The 23,475-nt window shown below is 41.8% G+C and overlaps 1 protein-coding gene across 7 annotated transcripts in view; it reads left to right on the forward strand.

Moving 5' to 3' along the window:
- The window catches only part of KIAA1549L (KIAA1549 like), a 125,241-nt gene that overhangs the window by 91,589 nt on the left and 10,177 nt on the right, over positions 1–23,475 (forward strand). For all 7 annotated transcript variants that reach the window (XM_040067949.2, XM_040067948.2, XM_058421105.1 and 4 more), the window contains 6 exons: positions 2,645–2,823; positions 4,394–4,611; positions 9,204–9,333; positions 14,383–14,730; positions 21,610–21,707; positions 22,499–22,644. In XM_040067949.2, coding sequence (XP_039923883.1) covers positions 2,645–2,823; positions 4,394–4,611; positions 9,204–9,333; positions 14,383–14,730; positions 21,610–21,707; positions 22,499–22,644 — 1,119 coding nt within the window. The remainder of the gene's footprint in view (positions 1–2,644; positions 2,824–4,393; positions 4,612–9,203; positions 9,334–14,382; positions 14,731–21,609; positions 21,708–22,498; positions 22,645–23,475) is intronic.

Raw genomic sequence — 23,475 nt, forward strand, 5'->3', positions numbered from 1 at the left:
GACAGAGCTTCAGGGGTGCTCCTGCTCCTCAGCGACCCTGTGCCACGCTGCTCTTCACTGCACCCGGCACTCAACCGGAATAAACAATTGCTCTGGACAGATCTTCGTGTGCTGCAGTCACAGAAAGATCAGGAATGATTTGATCTCAGTGGATCATATGGCATGAGATATCTAGCATGAGATATTTCAGAGATGGGAAATTGCTGTTGAGTAGTGATTAGGTTGGGTTTTGCCCTTTTCTGCCTCTGTGCTTCTGAATCTCACTCTGTGCTCACACTGACAATGCAGACACAAGTAGAACCACTCCAGAACAGAGCTGGAATGCATATTTTTGAAAACAGAAATTTAGAACATCACTTCTGAGCCATGTTAGTAACTTTAATAAGCAAGGTTGATTATTGTGATTGACTATGAAGAGTGTGTGGGCAGTTTCCTGAAGTTTCCCATGCTGGCCTGTTGCTCACCCAGCTGAGATGCTGGGATGGGTGGACTGGCCCACGGCAGGGATACACAGCAGAAACAAATACTTCTCAGTGTTTCTCTGAACTTCCTTTGATTTGTTTTCCAAAGTTTGGAGGCTTTTGTGGTTCAGTCATGTCATAAATCATTGCTGTAAATTCTTTTGGGAGGTGATGGATAGGAGCAAACGATGAAATTTCCAGTGCTTGCTATGGTTCACTGCCAATGCAGATTATAGCAGTGTGCCAGTGGCTGTGGATCACAGGCTCTCTTTATCACCCACCGGTGAAAAAGGGGCAGTGGGAAAAAAACCCACTTTTACATTAGAAATGAACAAATGCTGAGGTAAGGTGGAATAAAACTCCAATTTCTAGTCCCATTTGGCTCTCATTTCCATGCTGGTAGCACTGCAGTAGGTGCAGGAGTTGTGTTCACCTTCGAGAGGGCTGATACTGAGGGTGCTCTGTGGTGTTAGTGCTCTCCAATCAGAATTAGCTGTCATCTGTGGTTTCTAATTCTTTTCACCCTTATTTTTTCTTTCCTTTAATGAGTCCTAGAGGAATTCTGTTTCATTAGCAAAAACTCTTGGTTTCTGCTCCTGAAACGAGGTCTGAGGGGATACACCATGCATCTGCAGGTAGCTGAGCTATCTGTGGCTACTGGGTTTCAAATTCCCCTCAGGGAAGAGCATCCATACTTCACCTTTACAGTCACTGTGATGTGAATGCCTCCCTGCTCACGTGTGGTCAGTGCCAGGCGAGGATCCCCTCGTTCTCTGGTGCTGCTGCTGTGGTGTCCCGGTGGTCCCTGCCAGTCCGGGTCACTGTCACTGAGCCGGGCCCCTGAGCTGCTCGTTCTGCTGAGCACACACATCTGGAGTGTTTGAACAAGCCCAGGAGGGACAGGGGCATTCAAGACCCACTAAAGCCTCTCTGGTGTTTGGACAGTTCCGTGGAGCTGCAGGGACAATATTTAGTGACACAGGGATTTAACCCATCTATTGCTCAAAAGCTCAAGTGGTGCCAGCTCCGGTCACACTGAGCACAGACAGAGATAATGAGCTTACTCAATGGGTTCATATTTTATGTTACTGCTGTCAAATATTTTCTTACCGAAATCATTGGCCGTCTAAACTGCTGAGTTTATACAAGTCCATTGTAATTTGTGCAGTGATTAAATATTAAACCAGAGTGTATTTTCAGAGGAAATGAATTTAGAGCAGACCACTTTGTTCTTTAGCAGAGGATCTCTGCTCCTGTCAGTTAGGAGAAGGAGCAAGCATTCTTCCCTCTAATAGCATAATTATTCAAAAATGTTTGCAAGGATCTCTTTGTAGAATTTGTGCTCGAGCTTTAGTGTCATTCTTTCGCTTCAAAATGTGGGTAAGAGTTTTCAGATTCAACAGCTGGCAAAGTGATGCAGGTTTGCAAAGAGAATTTGGAGGAGAAAGGGCCCAATTGCATGTGAAAGAGCTATCCATTTATATAGAAATCTAAAACTAAGGATGCTTTGCCATGTCATTTAATTTTAAAGATTTATAGAAGCCGTTTTCTGGCTCTTAAGAAATTTTAACAGTTCAACTTCACAGAGACCTGAGGTACTGCTTGCCAAGCAAAAAATTAACATAAGATTAGACACCATCAGTTTCTTAAGCATTTTTAACACACAGCAGAAAATGCTTTTATTTTAATAAATAGCATTTTTAGCATTAATGAGTTTTGAAAAAGAAACCTACTTATTTTAGCAAATTTTGAGTCTGCCCTTGCTCCTGCAGCATAAGACAGGAAAAAAAGCTGCCCTCTGGGGTTTGATCAGGTGCGGCTACTGATGCCTTGGCACGTGGGCACCTGTGTGTGTGTTTCCATGTGAAATCTGGGAAAACATCTGCTTTAACTTTCACTGTCATTTTCATACAATTTCCCGTGTCATTCTTCTCCTTTTTTCCCATCTTATTAGCACAGACTGGACATCAGCCTTCTTTGGGGATGTGACAGATTACCCTTTGAATACGTAATGTTTCCTGTCATCTAATGGGATGTTTTTCCCGGTGTAGAGGTCTCCCAGGCCCGCACCTCGAGTGTACTGAGCGCATCGTTAATACAAAACCTGTGCTCGCTGAATTTCCCCTTGAGCATGCAGCAGAAATGGCTGTGTCTTTGTGCTGAGTGAGTTTGATGTGCTCTAGTGGCCGTGAGTGATGAAGAGGAAGGAGGGATTCTCTTTGATAACATCGCCAAGTCTGCTGTCGACCCCTTCGACACCTCCTCGGGCTCGGTGCAGCTCATCGCCATCAAACCCGTGGCCCTCCCTGCTGTCCATGCTGCTTCAGAGAGGAGCCAGGAGTCTGCCATCATCAATGGGGAGGTAAGAACCATCTGATAAGTGTCTCCAGGTGTTTCCTTGGCTACAGCCACAAGTGGAACGATCTTAAGCCTGTTAGAGTTTGAGGGCTGCTAGGAGCTTCTCACCTTTACGCTGTATAAAGTTCTATTAGCACTGTGGGCTCAGAGATCTGAGAATTTAAGATCTGCTCTTTCACAATGCACCTGTGAGTGCCTGCGACCTTGGAAGAGGCAATTTTCTATATTCCTACTCTCCCAGTGTCCCTCTCTCCTATTTAAAAAAGTGAGTCATGGAAGCAGAAAGCAGAATAAGATCTTTTCCTACGTGAATTCTGTGGCTGGGTATGAAAATTTGTATAGATCATCTGTATGCCAAGCTGATCTTTCTGCACTGAGCAATGCATCTCAGTCAGAGAGAGAAGGGGTACAGTGGGACCATGGCCTTGCTCTGCACTCCAGCCTGTGCACAGAGGGTGCAGTTGTTTCGAAGAAAAAATGTGGGGTGGCACAAGTGTCTGCTCCAGATGCTGGCCAAAAAGCATGCTTTGACTGCAATACTTATGCTCATGTTTTGATGTAGATTTAATCAAGACCGGTCCATTTACAAAGGACTGAGGCTTTTAAGAAGTTGTTGAACATGATGGGAACAAGCCACAGAGGTGCCTTGTTTGCAAACTCACACTGCAACAGTAATTTAAACAGCTAAAACCAGTTTAAAAGCAGCAAGGAGGGTTGCTGCCAGGGACATTGCCATCAGAGGTCCCATGTGGGCCTGGATTATTGCAGCCTGTTGTGCTCCATTTCATACTTGTATTTTAAGTCCTGATGTGCCATGTAGTTTCCAACCTCAGAGAAAGGTTTATTTAGCTTTCAGCATCTCTTTTCTCTAAGGCAGCAGGATGACACTGCTGGTGCTGTGTGCACCCTTACACACACACTTCCTGTAGTTCGAGAAGACAGTAGAATTTGAGTCTGGAGGCACAAAGCTCAAGTAAATTCCTGATTTCCAAGTAACTTGCCGTTTGGAGCAGGAGGGAAATTTTCTTAATACTTAGGAGAAACCATGACACTAAGCTGTACCAGGACAGACCAATCGCCCCTTTCTTCAAGGTTCCTCTCTGACAGGAGACCATAAGAGATTTGTAAGAAACGTATAAACAAAAGAAACTCTTGATGACATTTCACTGGAGTCCTTCCCCAGCCATCAGTGATGACTTACTTAAGTTTTGTGCAGTCAGGGACGTTGTCTCTGCACCCCAGCAGAGTTTTCACAGGTAAGGTGTGCCCGTGGTGCCCCGAAGCGCACGCGGCGTTGGGTCATGGGAGTTGGCTGACACCACCCGTGTTTTTCCTCAGTGGGTGTCTCTGAGTCACTGTTGTAATGGTACACAGTTTTTTAGGCTAAAATTATTTAACCATCTGCCAAGCCATAAAAATGCAGCGACTCTGTTCACTTGCAGTTCCTCGCTGCTTGCAGATGGCGCGGTGTGGTACAGAGGGATGACACACGCGGCGCATCAAACACGCGCTGACAAGATGCTTTGGAGGTAGCCAGCCCACCAGCAGCCCTGAAACATCTTCTTGCCTTTTAGGTGAACAAGGCTTTGAAGCAGAAGTCTGATATAGAGCACTACCGCAACAAGCTGCGCCTGAAAGCCAAGAGGAAAGGGTACTACGATTTCCCACAGGCTGATAATAGCAAGGCACTGACAGACAGAAAAAGGATGTATGAGAAAAACCAGAAAGAACTTGACCACATTTTGGATCCAGATGCAGATGTCTCATCTCCATTTGCTGAGCCCAAGAACAGGTGAGAGTTTTTATTTGCAGTTCTTCGTCTGGGAGGAGAGTTGCTGTCCTGGGAGTCAGAGGGGCCGTTTTAATGAGCCAGGTGTTCGTTGTATGTCCACTGGTCCCTTCTGTTTTGCAAAGAAAGTTCGTATAGCCCATGGAAAGCATGTCCTCTGGTAAAGCTGCAGTGTGGTTAAAAACAAACAAACAAATGGAAAGGAAAAAAGAAAAAGGGAAAGGAGCAAGTTCTTGTGAGTCATTCTCAAAGGTAAACAGAAAAAATGGTAGCAATGTTATGATGATACTCAGAGCAGACTTTAGGCAGGAAGTTAGCATCTGAATTGGTTCTTTCTCAAAATACAGTGGTGTTACTATCTTATCCTTATTTTAATCTGGATATAACTATTGCAGTGGGCATGAGCTAGCAGAACCAGTGTGTCGTCCATGTATGTCCTGCAGCAATAGCATCTGTGAGGTGTTGTGTGTGCCTGCTATCGGTGATCTTCCTGTGCCTTTAACTGAGAAATTCATAATTTGCTCATCTGTCACGTGAAGCTGGCAAGTTGTATAACATTACTAGTGTTTGATTAACACTTCACTGTCTACTGAAGATGGCATACCAGCAGCATTCAAAATCCCGTTTTAGAAATGAGGGGGCAGTGCAGGTGCTGGTTGTGCCTGAGCCGCTGCTGTGGGTGGGTGCTCTGTTGCTGGTGCTCTCTGAAACACAAACTGGCACATTGGAAAGAGGATATCATACCAGTCCTACCCCAGGAATGGCACAGTATGCAGATTCCTCTTCCTTGGAAGTTCTGGGGGTGTTAAGGATGCTAAGAGAGCATTTTTGCCTTTACACCTTGCACAGGAGGGCTCTGGTTCTTACTGTAATCAGGGACTAACATGAGTTGACCCATGAGAGCAAAAGGGATACTGAAGCACTTTTCCTCTGGAAATGGCCCTTATGCCTAGAGGTGCAATCTTGCATCCCATCTCCTGGAAAGCTCAGACCAAAATTTTCCTATGAGCGTAAATTGACTACAATCAAAGCATGGCTGGTGACACAGGCATCGCACACAGTGCCACTGCAGCAATTACCCTCGGGGCACAGGGATGAAAAAGACTCTAATGGGAATTACAAAAGCACTGTTGGCTCAGAATACGGGCAAAAGCTGAGGTCAGATAAATTTCTGTAGGTCTAGAGTTCAGTGGCTGAGGGATACTGCCCTGGAAGAGCTGCTTGCCAGGGCTGCACTGGTCAATGAAGGGAAAAGATGCTGACTCAACCACGTGCTATATTCTTTCTGGATGTCTTGGGGCACCATTTCCTTGTGCAGTTTTCTAATTCATTGTGCACTGAGAAGGTAAGAAATACAGCCCATCCTTACATGGGGGCCCTGCTCTGCACACTCTGTCCAGGAGGTACAGACAGAGCACTGGGAACCCTTGCTGAGGATTGCATTCAGTCCAGGGAGCTGGAAAGTTCCCTCAACACGTTGGTGCGGCTGTGACTGATTGAGGCTTTAATTTGCGTGTTCATTATGTGTCACATGGCTCACGGGTGGTGTTTAAAACATTAAACTGAAGCTTTAACACAACCACACTTTGTGGCTTTTTGTTAAATACACTGATGTTTGTTTGTTCACGTGCCAGTGTGTGGGAAGATCCCATACATTTTTTCCTGTGTGTGTTTCAGTGTGCTGTGTAAATCTGTCACAGTCTATTCGGGACAGTGGTCCCTGGCATGATAGAAACTGCTGGAAGGCAGGTAATCTCCTGTGAGGAACAACTCCAGTGTGCAGCTGCACCTTAAAAGGCTGGCTGCTGGACTTGTTAAATATATTATCTGCATCCCTACATGAAGAGAGAGAACCGCTTCTGATGCCCTTTCTGTGAAGACACAGAACACTTAATGAACTTTACAGATGCTGCAGATGTTTACAAACAAATCAGTTCTGAATTCTGTGCTAAAATTTCCATACTAAGATCTGGAACCAAATTTGATTTACTGCAACACGGGTGAAAATGATTGTCCTTATTTTTCTAACAAAACGAAGATGGCTAAAATGTTACACTGCAGGAGGAAAACAAGGTAATGTGGGATTTGGTTATTGATAAATGAATCAATATAATTGCATTTCTGTAATGAAATAAAATTGCTTAAAAAGCAATCTGGGTAAGCATATAATTGAAAAAAAAAATCTGTTTTGAATCATTGTTACAGCAATTAAAACTTGAAAAATTGCAATTTTTAAAATGATATCACTAAAAACAAAGTCAAATATTTCAAAGTTTCTAGGGAAGTCTATTCTACTCTTTTTCTAAGTCAATAACCTAAATCTCTAACTTAAGTCACATTGTTATAGCGCTTCCAAAACATATCAGAAAATGGGGATGCAGTTCATTACTTGAGGCTACTTTTATATTTCAGTTTAATTTAAAGTTGCATTTAAAAGTGATTTAGAAAGTGTTGCTGCTAAATGATTTGTCTTTTTTCCAGAACAAAGAGTTTTGTGCTCTAGGTATCTTTCAGTCATCAGTACCATAATCCTCATGTTTTAAAACATTCCAGCTGTGTTCCCAGAAGGCACTTCCTAACCCATTTGAATGCCAGTTGTTCCTGTTCATACCTCCTTTCTCATTAGTAAAACTCTCTTAAATGAGGTAATTGGCAATCTCAAGGTAATTTTTAAGAGCCTATTGATGATACGCACTATTCTTGGATTTTCTTTAATAGTTTGTAATCAGGTCAAGAATCTGCATGTTTTACAGAGCTGTATATTTGAATCCCTTAGAAAGTATATCACAATTGCCTCAACTAAGTATTTATGGACCTATTGTAAAACATATGAAATTTTAGAGACCTTTGATGTAAGAAGATGAAGATTGTCAGATCTGATTACCCTGTGCATAACCCTGTTTTCTGGTAATATCAATGGTGTAGTAAGAGAAAGAATACACAGGAAGAAAGAATTTATTCAATATTATTTTTGTAGGGGAAACTTCTTCCAAAAGCTCCACTTTTCTTCTGCTTTGGCAGCGCACTTGGGATTTTCAAACAGGATCATGGGGATTTGGTGATCAAAGGTCACACAGAAGTTTTTGAAAGTTAAACTTTAAGTACATGCCTGAGTAATTTATTTAATCGGAAGCATGAAATTGATATTTTTTTTCTCCTACTTTTTATCCTGTCTGATCATGTAAATGTCCTACTTTCTGGATTTCTGCAAACCAGTTGCTGCTGCTTTAATCTGTCAAGGCAAGAAGTGCTGTTTACAAGATCTGGAATAACTGAAGAATTATTTATCAGTGAATTAATTTGGACTGTCCTGTCTGTTCATTTCATTGATGGTTCTTGAGATGTTAAATCATGAAGTGACTTGAAAGTGTGGCTTCAGATATAGTAGTGCAACTTGTCTTACTTCACTATGAGCATTGGCAGGTCCCCTGTGTAAAATAAGCAGCACAGAGACGTGTTAGATGACCTGATCTAATTTTAATATTCTGAATGGAGTAATCGCACAAGGCAGAAAAATAGCATGGCTAGGCAAAGATAACTTTGTATCAGGCTCTAGCAGCGTAATTACTGTGTTAATAAATGAAGCTGGCATGCCATTATTTCATCTGTTACTGATCTACTTCAGGACCAGTGCTCCTCTGGGGTGTGCAGCAAAATGAATAATGGCCAGATACAGTGTGAGAACAGCTCATAAAACTCTGCTGGTGTAGAAGTAGCCTTCTTAAAAGATGCAGCTTGATGAAGCATAAAGTTCCTGTGGCACCATTTGGCAAACCCTCCTGCAGATATGTACAGATATGCTCTGCATTTCACAGAGGGATGCTGCATTTGTTTTTGTATAACCAGCAACAAGGGCAGAAATGGTTTTGCTGGAGAGATTACCAGCTATTTTAGACATTCAGTTATATTCTGCCTTTCTATTGCATTTGCTTCCCCTTGGTTTGGGGCATCCAGCAGTGGAAGCTCAGTGCCCAGGGATGAGCAGCAATTTGTCCCAGTGGAGCAGCTGAATCCCAGGAATCACAGCTCTCTGAGAAAGCTGTGGCCAGTTACCAAACTGGCTATTTAAAACCAGCATCTTGCAAGCAGTTTCCTCCCACTGCTGTATCTCTTCCTGTTCCCTTTGCTGGGGGTTTGCTTCAGTGGAATGTTTTTGTGCTTCTCTCTCCTTGCTCAGGATCAGCAACCAAAATCTCTGCTCCCCATCTGTGTGTGTGTGTGAGATCCTGTTGGGTGTGGTGGTGTGTTTTTTTTTTTTGTTTTTTGTTTTTTTTTTTAATGAATTTGAATTATATCAGCTGAAGTTAAAGGGGTCCTGATATCTTCTTGGGACATATTCCATCTGATAAGCTCCCACATACAATGTCCATGTCTTTTACATAACTTTTATTTTCCTTAAACCATAAAAAACAACTAATCATCTCTTAATAAGGTTACTGGTTTCTAGCACTTCACATATGCAGAAAGAATATCCTGTAACAAAGTGGCATTTTTATGAACATCTTGATTTTAGAATAAAGGTGAGGACTAACAACTACTGCCTGTCAGTAATTTTCGTTTTTCATTTTATTGTTTTCTCATTTCTTGTTTTCTAGGCAGCCACTGAAGAACTCAGTGTACAGAAGCAGGCAGTCCCTGAACAGTCCCAGCCCAGGGGAAACTGAGATGGATCTTCTGGTGACTCGAGAAAGGCCCAGACGTGGCATCCGGAACAGTGGATATGATGTAAGTTTGTTGGGTAGAGGCAGTGAAATCTGCTCAGCAAAGTCTTAACTGGCTCCTAAACCTAGGGAACTATCGATAAGCCACAAGGCATGAGAGATTTAGTGTTACAGGAGTTTATGTGCACTCAGCATCCTGGAAAAAGCTCTGACTTCGTCACGTACTTTATCACTCTGCGTCATTTTACAGTCTGAAATGCAAACAAAAGGTTTGCCCAAACCCCATTATTTGCCAAAGTATTAAATCTTGAATTTAGACAGTTCTTCTAAGTGTGTGGCTACTTGACAATGGGCTTTCCTCACTGCAATTAAAATCCTCTGTTTGTTCTGAAGAACAGCCTGGAGCTGCTCTCTTGATTCAGAAGAACGAACAGCTGACGTCTGAGATTTTCACCTAAGTCCCAATGCCAGTGCCTGTGGAGCTCCCCTAGGGACAGGTGTTGTCCTCTTGCTCCCATCAGAGCTGGGAGAGTTTTGTGTGGGTAAACGTCAAACCCAGCCAGAGGAGATGCTGCTTTGTGGTCCAAGGGCTCATGCAGCCAGCACAAGGCAGAGGAGTTGTCTTGTGCAGTCTGAACAAACACTGAGTGCAAGTTGACACTGTGTGAACCCAGAAGGAGAATTAAAAATAGCCCCCACACTGGGGCAATGTTGAGTTTTTCAGTCCTTTGTCACATGTACAAACTCCTGTAGCTCAGCCAACCCTGAAGATCAGTCCCTAGAGAGAGTCTAAACCATTCTGGAAAACAAGGAAGTTCACCTGTGGTTGCCTGTCCTCTAAACATTGTAGGTGAAAAACAATTTTTGGGGGGGGGGGAGGGTGGTGTGGGGGGTGGTGTTTCATTGCCAACCCTCTCTCTGCCAGGATTGTGTTTTTAGCAAGGTGAAAGAAAGTACCAAAGTTGGGGGGATGCATTCAGGGAAGTTTAAACCTTTTACAAAATTTTTCAAGGATGTTGTAGTTGTCAGATTTCCGAGATGATTCCCTGCATTTGGGCATTTCCCATCAGACTGCAGGAGTCATGTGGGGCTGTGTAGTGGGCTGACTAGTACACTGCTTTCTGAGGAATTAGGATGTCAATACTATGCTAATAAAAGCTAGTTTTTCACAAGGGGATATTTCCCTGGAAATCAATGTTGAAAACATCCTGGGAGCAGGAACGGCAGCAGATTTTAAAAGTATATTTCAATATCTTGTGCATGCTGTATATGAAACATATTTTAAAGAAAATTTGTTAAAAACCCTGAAAGTAGATTAATGAGCTTATGCAGATTCTGAAGTGTCCTCAGAGTAATTATAAACTCTGAGATGTGTGCACATCACAGGAAAAATTGCTTTTGCCTTGCCTTTGGTGCTGCAGTTGAGCGACCTGTGCCTGGCACAGTGCTTTGCTGATAAGTTACATAAAATCCCTCTGCCCGATGCACTGCAGATTCACTGCAGTGCACCTCTCCTAGCTCTGAATGCATTTGAAAGCACAGAAATGCCACAGGGAAAATGGGACAGGATATTGAAATGTAGCTGAGCCCGAGCCTGCAATGTGGGCTGGTCCCCTGCTTCTGTTTGAGGCTCCTCGGAGCTGTGTCTGACAGGCTTCATCTCCCACGATACCCACGGGTGGGCTCTGCATCCATGGAATTCATGGATCTCACCAGCTAACCACCTCTGGAAATCTGACCTCTGGAAATGGCTGAGAAAGGGCTGGTTTGAGTGCTGACTCTTGGGCCCTTTCTGTTTCATACAGCAACACCTGGTACCCATTTTTGACTTCCAATTTGTCACATTAAATGTTCCAGCCTTCTCAGACTGCTGCTAACGTCTTCCTCCCAGCATGTTTTTTAGCAGCAAGCCCTGCCAAAGAATAGTGAAATTTGCATTTTATAAGCAGTGCCAAGTAATTCAATTTATTAATCAAATAATTTGTATTGCCTTCGTGTCGTGAGGCCTTTTTTTACAGCATAAAAAATTGTGGGGGGAATTGGAGCTGTTACCAGTACACCCAGGTTCTGTGTTGAGGTATTTCTTCCCAACAATAATAATGTTTTTATTTTTAAAGAAGAGAGCTTGAGGTCTCCCAGATTCTTTAAGAAAACTCCTTAAGAATCCCTCACTCATGTGCGCAACCACATGGTTTCCTTTCAATAATTAATTTCTAAATGGTTTTCTAAAATACTTCATTCATATTTTTCTAAAAATACTTCATTCCCTATAATTAATTTTTGGTGATATTTCTCTGAATCATGGTTTTGTTTCTCAGAGCTAAAAATCTGGTAAAGGTAAGAGGATAAAGATACAATATTTTACATTTTTCCGTATGGAATATGTAGCTTCTAATATTGTTTTGGAGTGTACATTCTACTATTTGATGTTCCCCAAATATTATTTGCCTTTACAGTGTCTTCTGTAAATGAATTATTATTGAACAGTACCTGGATTTCCTTTTTAAAGAATCCCAAAAAACTTTACTATCATCACCTTCAACTAGGAATTAGATTTAGGAGACTTTATTAACATGTTTATTATATTCACCAAGTTCATGAACAACTGTGTGTAGAATAAATGCCATAATGAAAGACTCTAGAACCTCTAGACTGCTCTAATCAGATTTATACAGAGCAAAAAGTACTTAGGCTATTTTTTTTTTTTGGTATAAAAGAAAGAAAATGACCTTAATATACATGTCTAAGAGATCAGTATACAAAAGAATTCACAGGCACAATTTTGTTGATTTAGCTAAATAAATGCAATGCATCCCAAAGCTTACAGGTTAATGTTCACATAAGGGATTTTACTGATAAAGTTGCAGCAGCAGAATTATTCAAGAGAGAAAGTCTGTCTCTCACTGCAGGGCTTTGTTTGCTTTCTTCATGTACCTCTGGTTCCTTCTATTATACAGTAACTGTGCATGATTTTGTGTAATGGTTGCATTAACGTATAGTGCCCTCTATTTATGATAGCTACATGTTTCAGTTGATAGGATAGCAAATGGCATGCCTCAGAAAGTGATAGGATGAATTGAAATAGATTTTTAAAAATGAGGGAAAGAAATGATTATTACTCTCCTCCAGAATCTTCATGTCAGCTTTTATACTGATAAATCAAAGCTGCCTTGATGTTGGCTGCTAATATATGCTTCTTGTATACATGTGATATATTTTAAACATTCCATGGAGGTCTAATGGCTTCACCGGTGAGTTGTAGTAGAAAACCTGATTTATTTCAGCATTGGGTACTAATAGGTCTGTGTGGGATTCCACTGACATTTTTGCAGGCATGAGCAAATAGAAGAACCATGGGTATTAATCAACCAGTCAGGACATTATGATTTTAGAGGCTCTTTGGCTGCACTTACACAAACTACCATTGCATTTTATAGTCAGGCTACTAAAACCTGTCTGACTTTTATATATTGTGGCAACACAGACAACTATGGAATCGAAATGCAGAAAGGAAATTAAGGGAAAGAGTATAGTTGAAGATTTCCTACAAAGATTTTCCATTTAAGATAATTTGGTGCAGTTGTATTCTCCCTTTCCCAATCTGATGTGTGTACCACTTGGGAAGCCTGAATTTGAGTCTGTGGTTTTGAATTTAGATACTATACTTTATAACCATGACTATATAAATTATGGTTAAGTTCTAATGTGCAAATCATTAATTTTTATCTCTATATTTCTCATGTTTTACTGCTGTACTTCCATTAAATACAAAATATAGCTATACTTAGAGAAAGCCAATTAATATTTGACTTAGGTTTATTATCAGTTTTCACTAGCAATGTGCATCTTTTCTGAGTGGCTGATTACAGAAGAAGAGAACTAGTTTGATATTTCCCTCTGAAAAGGAAGAAACCTGGATTATGATTGTCCTATAGCTTGTAAAATCTTGGGAGCACAGTCACTTAGCTATTCAGGTGTGGAAAAGCACAATTACAGAGGAAAAAAATATGCCACATTAGGAGCTACAGAACACTGAAATGATCAGGATAGTGCTGGACTTTTTAACAAGAACATCCTGTTGTATTCTTTTATTTATGGCTATTTTAAACGCTAGCACAGTTTCTAACCACATGCTATATATAGAAGGAGGCACATATCCTATTGCTCATCCCAGTTATCCTGGCATAGTCAATGCATTTTACAGGTATTTAAAGAATTATAAGGAATCAGTTGCTGGTTTAAAACATATGTTTTTAAAACTCCAGGCTGTAAAACTGATCTCACAAAGTACAGATGAAGGGTGGTATTCCGCTTTCAGCTTCTTGCCATGTGATGATTGTTTTCTGTCATGGAGTTACAGCCAAAAAAAATCAGGGAGGTGATTTCTGTTTGTACTTATCTGTAGAGAAGGAATCACCCTGGGAGTAACCCTTCAAGCTAAGCTGCCCAAGCACTATCTGCTTGTTGGAGAATGTGCTTCATTCCCTGTTCCCATGTAACTTTGCATAAATACTTGTAACTCTTGTTTGGGGGCTGGGTAAGACCCCTGAGCTGGGCCAGGGTGTTCTGTGCAAGGGGCAGGACTGAATTTGTGGTGGCATTGTTAGGAAGTTCAGAGAAACTCCTAAACTTTAGTTCTTCAGAAATTTTAATGTGAGAGCATGAACAAAGGAATTTCAGTCCCTCTGGCTGTAGTAAGCTGTCCCTGGCAAGGGGTCCTTCACAGCGATGAAGGAACTGTACTCTTACATGCAGGACTCTTAAATACAGGAACTGTATTTAAGGAACTGTACTCTTCCCCGGCACAGTTGCACTGCCATCGATACCACAACTAAGACAAGAATTCAAACATTAATTCTAATCATTTTTAAGTGAGTCGTTGACAGTTTAATCTGCTACAGAGTGTCCCTGCTACTTTTCCCAGCAAACAATGTAGAATATAGAAGGCTATTTGCTCCCCCGCACATCATATAATTTCTTTCCAATATTTGTCATGCGTCTACGTTGTCACAATTCCTGATTTGTACGTGTTACATCCGTGTTCGAGAATGTTGAAGCGGCGCAGATGCTGTCTGGTAATGCCTTTGACACATACTTTTGCTCCCCCTACTAGACTGAGCCTGAAATTATAGAAGAAACCAACGTTGACCGTGTCAACGAGCCGCGGAACTACGGCAGGGCCCGCCAGGCCAAGGGCCACTCGGAGACGTCGACGCTGAGCTCGCAGCCGTCCATCGACGAGGTGCGGCAGCAGATGCACATGCTGCTGGAGGAGGCCTTCAGCCTGGCCTCTGCTGGCCACGGGGGCCAGTCCCGGCAGGACGCCTACGGCTCGGCCCCACACCTGCCCTACTCCGAGGTGGTGACCAGTGCCCCGGGCACCATGACCCGGCCGCGGGCGGGCGTGCAGTGGGTGCCCACCTACAGGCCAGAAGTGTACCAGTACAGCTTGCCGAGGCCCGTAAGTGGAGCTTCTCTTCGTTACACTGTAATGTCACAAAGGTGTTTCTGTTCTGAGCCACACCTCTTTTTTTTTAAAGTAGTCTGTTGCGTTTTATCTTCTTTTTTGCCAGGGTTAGGATTAAATGCGTGAGATGGTATTTCTTGTTCAGACTCAGATGTTTATTAATTCTTATCTATATTACAGTCTCACAAACGGTGAGTTCTACAGCACTTCTAGCTAACAAACTAAAAAACAGCCCCTATCTCTCTCTACGAGGCCTTTTAAGGATATACTATCCAATTAAGAAATGACACCTAAATTATTTTTACTTTTAACCCAATAACCAACCACCTGTGGGCTGCAATGTGGACTTTTCTATCCAACTACAAAATGCCACCTAGACCCATGAAAAAGAAGGTGAAATAGAAGGATTAGCCTCCACCCTAAATGCTCCATCTTGCTATATATATATGTATATTACTACATTCTAAAACCTTAAACCCTAAGTTTTCCACCGTGTGATATGGCACACTTCTATTCAACCTACACACCCATCATCCCAGTTCTGTCATTCAGTTTTGGAAGCCTTCTCCATGGCCTCAGGTCAAACGCAGAGTTTTCTTGGGGGTCAGTGGCTGTCAGCACAGAAAGTCGAAAATTCTCAGTGACCGGGGTTCCAACAGTAGTCCTATTTATGTGCTTAAAAACCCAGATGCTTTCAGGAAATAAGTAGGTGAAGAGTGGTGTGTGTGTATGTGTGTGTGTGTATATATATATATGTATATGTATATGTGTATTTATATATGCTTGCCTAGATACAATCCTAGACTTTGGGAGGATGAGTGAGCCACACACGTACACCATGAAAGACTCAGTATCTATTTTAGCAGCAAGGTTGTCTTGTCTAAGTTGTACTAAGAATTAAAAGAATAGGCCACAGGCTGTACAACAGCTCCCAAACTTGTTTGCACATCTCCTTCTACTCAGTGAATGCTTATTAGGAATTAATGTGGTTTTATGGAATAACTGTGGTGACATCTGGGTAGGGAACACCATCACTTCTGCATCGCTGGAGACGTTCACCATCAAGAGTAACCTGAAATGTGGGCTGTTATTGGCAGTCTTGCACTTACAGCTATTGGCTTGGGTCTCTAAAGAAGAAATCTAGAGAAGATTTAATTCCACAGATTGAATTCCTAGTTGACCTCATAACTCACTTTATCCTTCATTTTCTAGCCTCAAGTAGCTGCTAACGTGTTCTCACCTCGCAGAAGTAGTGGACTTAGGACATGACTTAGGAACTTAAACCCAAGGGTGGAAATTTTTAAGGGAATTTTGTAGGTGTCTATACAGCAGTGACACTAGCACTGTGCACACCCTCCTGTGTGAAACTGCCCCTGAATTCCCACATATGGTAATGTGAAACTCAGCAATGTATTTTCTTTTATGTCAGATACAAATCTAAACCAGAGGTGGTTGCTTTCAGATAAGAAATAGCTCATCCAACAATACCAGTGGGATAAATTTTTCATTCTAAGGCTTTTTATGTTCAGATTTTTCTTTTTTTTAAAGAATATATTTCAAATTGGGTCCCTAACTCTGGCTAGAATAAGAGGATAATGCCAAGAAATGTTCTCAGTTCAAAATAACCATTACCATGTCTTCCTTCCATGACAATAAAAAATACATTAAGGGATGCTGCTTCTGAACTATTCTGAACATAGCTGCAAGGCAGTGGCACTGCCTGCAAAGGTTCAGGTTGGTGCTATTTAAATCATGTTAAATGTTATTTCTGGCACTTTGAAATTGGTCCGATGAAATTCATACAGCATATAATCATATTTTATGGTTAAAATTCGATTAAAAGCTTAAGAGACAGCTAATGGGGAGTCAAATTACCTCAACACTTCAAAGAATCTTTCTAAAATGAAATTAAAAATATTATATGGTTGGTGAGAGGTTTTTAAAAAATACAATGGCCACCCTTTTTATGAGTGATGATTCGCTGATAAATGAATGATTCACTGTTGTCTTTCTAAGACTTATTACTTCCCTAAATCACTTGGACTTTTTGCTTATCTTTCCTGCATTCTGAGGACAGAGTTAAATTCCCTGAAGACAGTTGATTGCCACATATTGGGATAGGCACAGATTTCTGGGCTTTGGATAAGGGCTGGTAATTCACAGTTTTCTACATATCAGTTTCAGGAAAATGCGCTCTGCTCCAACCACCCCATTTTCTGGTTTGTTCTAATGGAGATGGAGGGCTGGAATTGAAAATATCCCCAGCTTTTGGGATGAGAAGTGCCTGCGCACTGGGATGTTTGTTACCTCTGTAAACCAAGAATTAGTCATTTTCGCCCTTTCTTAAAATTCAGTAGCGGCAATTAAAAGTCAACATCAACAATGCTATTACAATTCAAGACATTGAGCATTTTGAAAATGAAAATTTCATCTTTGACAATTCACAAGTATTTTGTCTGCTTAGATGGAACAAGTGCAGAGGGGGCCAGAACCACTCTGTAGTTCTGTGTTTCTTCAGGTGTCCTCCAAATTGTGTATCTTTAATTTTTTGTAGTCAACTTTTTGGCTAATTCCATCATCAAGCATTTTTGTATCTCTCCAGAGTGTGCACGCATCTTTTTTTTCCTTTTCGATTTTCTTCTCCCTTTTGAGCCTTTCTCTGTGTTTTTTATTTGTTTGGTTGGGTTTTTCTGTACGTGCTGCCATTAATAACAAAATTATCTGTAGCTCTTGTGAGGGAATGCCTGTTTGCCAACCTGCCCGTTGGGTGACCTGTGAAAAGAGAATCCCTCTACACGGGGCTCACGCCTTCTCCTGGCAGAGGAAAGCCAGCGAAATGCAAACTCTCCCTGTTGTTCTGGAGCTTCCAAATACATGCTGAGTAGCACTCAGCTGAGTCCTTGGCACCCAGCTGGTGTGCTGTGACTGGAGGGTGGAGTTGAAGAGTTGAACGTGTGACACCAGCCCGTGTACCAGCTCCATGCCTTGGTTGATCATGTGGCAACTTTGCAAATTTGCTCAGCTGAGTCAAGTGAGAGCTGAGACCAGAGAAGAAAGGTCCTTCCATCACAAGGTTGGACCAGTTTCCATATCTCCTCTTCAATGCTCTGGAAAGAGGAGTGAGAGTAACAGAACTCTGGGTCCCTAGGTGAGACGCAGCACCACAAACAGGCACTGATGACCAGCACTTACAGCCTGAGTGACTGGTAATGTATCCCCATCCTCAGAGCTCCCCTTCATTTAACAGTGGTAAAGTGGGAGTATTTCACCAAAATTCAGCCACTTTCAATAAGAGCTGCTTAGTATAAAACAGGACAGCTATAAAGGCAAAGCCAAATCAATAAATTTGCCTTATTCCTGGATTGCATTTTAATAATCAAATAAGTTAAATCATTCTATGAATTAACAAGGACACTGGCCTTTTAATGTAGGCTGAGAGACTTGGGATTGTTCAGCTTGGAGAAGAGATGGCTACAGGGAGACCTTAGAGCACCTTCCTCTACCTAAAGGAGCTACAAGAGGGCTGGAGAGGGGCTTTTTACAAGGGCATGTAGTGATAGGACAAGTGGGAATGGCTTTAAACTGACAGAGGGCGGGGTTAGGTTAGATATGGGCAAGGAATTCTGTACTGTGAGGGTGGTGAGGCACTGGAGCAGGCTGCTCAAAAAGTTGTGTATGGCCCAGGTGTGGAAGTGCTCAAGGCCAGGCTGGATGGGGCTCTGAGCAACCTGGTCTAGTGGAAGGAGTCCCTGCCTGTTGCAAGGGCCATGGGCCTAGTTAATCTTAAAGATCCCTTCCAAACCATTCTTTTCTACATCCTGAAGGGTCCCACCTTGGGCTGTTGTGGGTTGTAGGGGACAATGGTGCAGGTGTCTGCTGGTGGCTGGATTTTGTCCTCCAGAGGATTTTATTGTCCTTGGCCCACTGGCTGCTAAACTGCACTTCCTACTTTTGAAAATTATTTATTGGTTTGCTTTTTAAATTGTCAGTGTTCTAGCCACAGCAAACTCCTTCATTGGCATTTCTCACTGAAAGGGTGGCACAGGGTCTGCGCTCTGGTACCTGTGCAGTCTGTCCTGGATCTCAAGTGTGATTGCTCCTGCCAGTGACTGTTACAGCCTTTGTATTATAGACATTCTCATTTTTCAGAAGTAGAGTTTGGAACCCATGCAGAATTCTTTTCCTTCTTAAGGCTTTTGTCTTTTTTTGGCTTTTGGTTGGTTGGTTTGTTTGTTTCTGTGTTTTTTTTTTTTTTTTTTTTAATGATAAATACATTTTGAAGAGTAAAATTAGTCAAATCTGTGAAATCAGCTGGGTTGTGTTTTTTGTTCGTTGTTTTCCTCTCTGACTCGTTTCACAATGGTGAAGTGGCTTTAATTCTACAGTCTTGCTGGTTGGCCAAGAGCCTAAGGGCTCCTAAAAAGCTTTAACAGGCCTCTGTGGTAAAACTTTGATTTCATTCAGCTTCTGAACACTCTTTCCCCATTTATGTGTTGCCTGCAGGAAAACACTAATGCCCCAACCCCCTGGAGAAACTCTAGAAATTTCACTGGAGTTCCCTCCCACAACCACATTAGTGTGTGTGGCAGCTCAGGGCAACGAGGGCTGACTCCTGTCCCCTCTGGACAGGCTGTTCCTCAGCATGGTGTAGCAGATCTTTTTACAGGATTTTTCACTTTAACAGGATTTTTTTCTGCCCAGCCATTAGCAAAATACTGCCACTCACTCAAAATTGTTCATCTCCCATGTAAGCAGCAAAATAAAGGCTTAGATTTTCTATTTTACTTTTTTCCCCCGAAATTTCCAGTGCAAGTCACAGCGTATTTGTGAACTGTGATCCCTTAAAATACCTAATACCTCCTTTGATGTGTGTGTTCCAAAGCACAACACGAAAGAGAGAACCCAGATCTACCTCTGAGTCTCTGCCTACCCTGCAAAACAGCGTCTGGAGTCACTTTCTACTCTGAAACATTATTTCATGTGCTGCTCCTCTAAAATAGGGGGAATCAAAAGGATTTCATAGCTGGCACAAATGCATGCTGAGAGCAAGATGTGGGATGAAAGGCTTGTGCAGCCAGAAGGGAGTGTTCAGTCAGCCTGTGAGGGCATTGCCAGCGTTTGAGATGCAGAAGAGGCACTGCAGACCATTTCACATCCAGCACTATCAGGAGAAATATAATTGAGGTTTTCTTTGATGCAAATAACATTTGTTTTTTCCCTACAGTTCTTTCATTAAAAATCAGTGTTTCCAACCCCTGGGTAAGCAATGTACCAGTGTCTTTTAAGATGTTTTTCGTTCCCCTCTTAAATGTAGAAATTCTCTAAATATCATGGTAGCAGGGTAAAAGTCAATATTAGGAGACTTTGTAGGTGACATGAAAGAAAAAATTATTTTCATAGACATGCCTTTGAGGGTTTCTAACCAGCTTTAAAAGGGGTAGCAGTGAGAGGACAGAGAAAGATGCTGGGCCTGTACTGCTTTTCCCTTGGAGGCACATCAAAAATCAGTTTGATAAGTTACCTTTCCTTTTTGTTGACCTAGTTTTGCATGTGTTTGAGAATGAAGGTATTTGGAATACAGTCTAAATGTGTAATTTTAAAAGATAATTACTGAAAGACAGTGTTTTCTGATATGTAATGTGAGATTTATATTTCCAAATTCCAACCTAAGTGTAGGTGGTAAGTCTGAAATAGTCATGTAAATCCTGTAGGCTCTTTCTCTGGGCAGGAGATAGAGTGTGACTCATCCCATGCGTTTTAAAGTGTTTTTAACTTTCACTGATATTTGTGGAGGAGCTTCTCTCTCTCAAAACCAGATCCTTCTTCTTTAGAGGGCCAAAGTCCCATCATTGCACTCCATTTTTTTTGTCAAAATGCCATTGTCTTGATAGTGGTCAGCCTTTCCAAAAGTTTTTATTTGTTATTGTTCTGATTTTATCTTTAATCCTGTACATTGCTCTGAAGCATCATCATTAAAACCACAATTGAAAAAAAATCACAACCAAACAATAAACCAAAACCCCACAGGAAAACAAAATCCCCCCGCACATGATGTGTTGAAGAAAAGTTTAGTGAAGGATCTAGTTGAGCTATCAGTCCTCTAAGTCTATTTGGAAAAAATATGGCCTCTAATCTATAGCAGCCCAAAGGATTTAGGAGGAAAATTTTGCCCTGCATGTCATTTCTTGGGTGCCTTGGGTTTCATGCACATAATTACTCCTCCTTCACATGTATTAGTGAAGAAATTCAGAAATACTGTGAGCAAATTGCTTAATTTTGTGACTGTGGGTTAGGCCTGGTGTTCCTCTGGATGAGTCTGCGTTTTCGGAACCATTTGAGGCCTTTATTGCTGTGTTGGAAAGTTACAGAACTTGGGAGTTTTGTGTAAATTTTTCTTTTCATCTCTTGAAGGCTGAAAAAGGTTGAAATACAGATTGCTCACAGGCAGCTTCACTGTAGTACACACTGCTCTGAGGACTCCTTCTGAGTCTTTGAAATACCTTTTTTCCTGGAGAAAGTGAAAATACTCAGGTCTTTTTCCCATGACCCAAAGCAGCTGTTGAGTCTCACATAATCACAACAGATCTACTTTGCCAGCAGGTTACAAATGTCACAGAGACAGTGTTTAATGTATTTTATTTTAATTAGACTTCATCTTGTCTCTGAGCTCATTTTCAGGTTTTCTTCCACATTCAAAAGTCACCAAAGCACAGTAAATTATCAAATAAATGCAATTATTGTTGATGCCACAAAAAGTTAGCTTCCTATTGACTGCCACACAGAGCAAGAATTTAATTCCTAATTCTGTTTTGTTTTTCAATTTGCTTGAGATCTACTGGTGTTTCAGAAAATATTTCTTTTTCTCTGTTACAGGCTTATAGATTTTCTCAGCTTCCTGAGATGGTAATGGGTTCTCCTCCCCCTCCTGTCCCTCCCAGAACGGGTCCTGTGGCTGTTGCCTCTCTCAGGAGGTATTTATCTGTTATTTTATTTTAGGCATGGTCTCTAAACCCACTGTCAATGAGAACCGTGGCAAACCCTGAAGGGGCACTTACAAGGCACTTAAAAAGATACATTCATGAAATTAGAAACACGTCGGTTTTATTTCATTTTAACACAAAACGAAATAACAAGGAATTTTCTGTTAGCTAGTCTGTGTCAATAAAATTAGGAAATGCAGATTCTTGTTTCTTTTAGAGGATTCTTTGCCTCAGCTCGCATAATGGTGTGCTGGATTGAGGCAGGTAATTCACACCCTCATTCTCCTGCTTTCCTGCGTTGTAACATTTCAAACATTTCCAAAGACGTTAGCACTTCTCAACTGCAGTTAATGTTATTTACCACAGTGGTCTCCTACTTTGTTACCATGTCATGTACACTGTTGTGACTGTCTGTAGACTCTGTTGGTGAATTATGATAAAGTTCTGGTGAGTTATGGTAAAGCTCTGGTGAGTTATGGTAAGGCTCTGGCTTTGGTGTTGTATTCCACAGTCATTTGTTTGAAGCAGCAAGCGAAGCCCTTATCCAATGGTAATGACATGCTTTGGTAAAATGGCAACCAGGCTAAAAGGCTTCTCCAGACTTCTCCAAACTTCTTCTGTTGTCCAGTTTTTCTCCAGACTGTCCTGCCAGAACAAAGTTGGACAGCCTGCTCCTCACTGGCTTGTCCTGCTGTGGGTGGCAGGCGTCTATGTGGCAACAAATCTCATCTGTAGGTCAGAATGACAAAAATTTCCATTTTTTGTTCTTTCTTAATGCACAGGTCTACTTCAGATATTGGCAGCAAAGTGAGAATACCTGAGTCCAGTGGAGCAGATCAGGCCCAGCATCACGATCAGACACCTTTTGCACCGGGTTCGAGAGCTCCCATGTCTGTTGGTCCACTCGATCAATCGGCTTTTCACTCAGGTGAAAAAATAATGCAGATTCAACTTGGAGCTTTGAGAGCCTTATAAGTTATTTTGGATATAAATGAATGTATGGTATATAGCAAGTAAGGATGGTTATTTGGAGAAAGGCTGTATTAGGTGGGGTTTTTCCTGGTGCAACTGAAGGAGCCTTCCAGGGAATGGCCTGTCCCTTTTTAAGTGCATCACCAGCTGCATCATAAAACACTCATCCTGCACAGAAGCACCAGGAAATGGCCTTTTCTGAAGGCAGGATGCAGCAGTGTCCCAGATGTTCTGTGCTCAAGAATGGCATTCTGCTGGCAAGCTAGTCAGGATTCTGAATTGATAAAACCCAGTAACACTGTTCATCTGTATTGCAAAATGCAGTAGAATTTTTAGGGAGGATTTAGAGGGTGTTGGTGGCAAAATAAGTTAGAGTATTGGGGCTGCTGTGTGGCTTGTTTGTGTTGCACTTTGTACCAACCAAGCAAAGTGGGAGAGACAGGTAATGGGGGAGAAATGAGGGGAGATATGAGTTAGATCCTTCCAATAGTCAGTCAAGAATATTGATCCAAGTGCTTGAAAAATTTTAAGGCTCCCTGTTTCCTCTTGAGAAACTTTATCCCTACTCTTGTCACAACAGTGGGCTACTGAGGAAGGCAAATGGAAGGTACGTGGCCCTTTTCCTTGGAAACACAAGGCAGTGGTGCTATTGCACAGCCAAAGGTAATCTGTTAGCTCTTCACCCCTCCTGTTCTGGAGAATATAGTTTCTGCCCAGAACTTGTTTTGGGTCTAAAAGTCCCAGTTTTAAAAGCCTAGTCAGTTCTGGGTCCTTTTGATATGAGTTG

This window comes from Hirundo rustica, chromosome 6 (genome assembly GCF_015227805.2).
Source record: "Hirundo rustica isolate bHirRus1 chromosome 6, bHirRus1.pri.v3, whole genome shotgun sequence".
Classification (NCBI taxonomy): domain Eukaryota; kingdom Metazoa; phylum Chordata; class Aves; order Passeriformes; family Hirundinidae; genus Hirundo; species Hirundo rustica.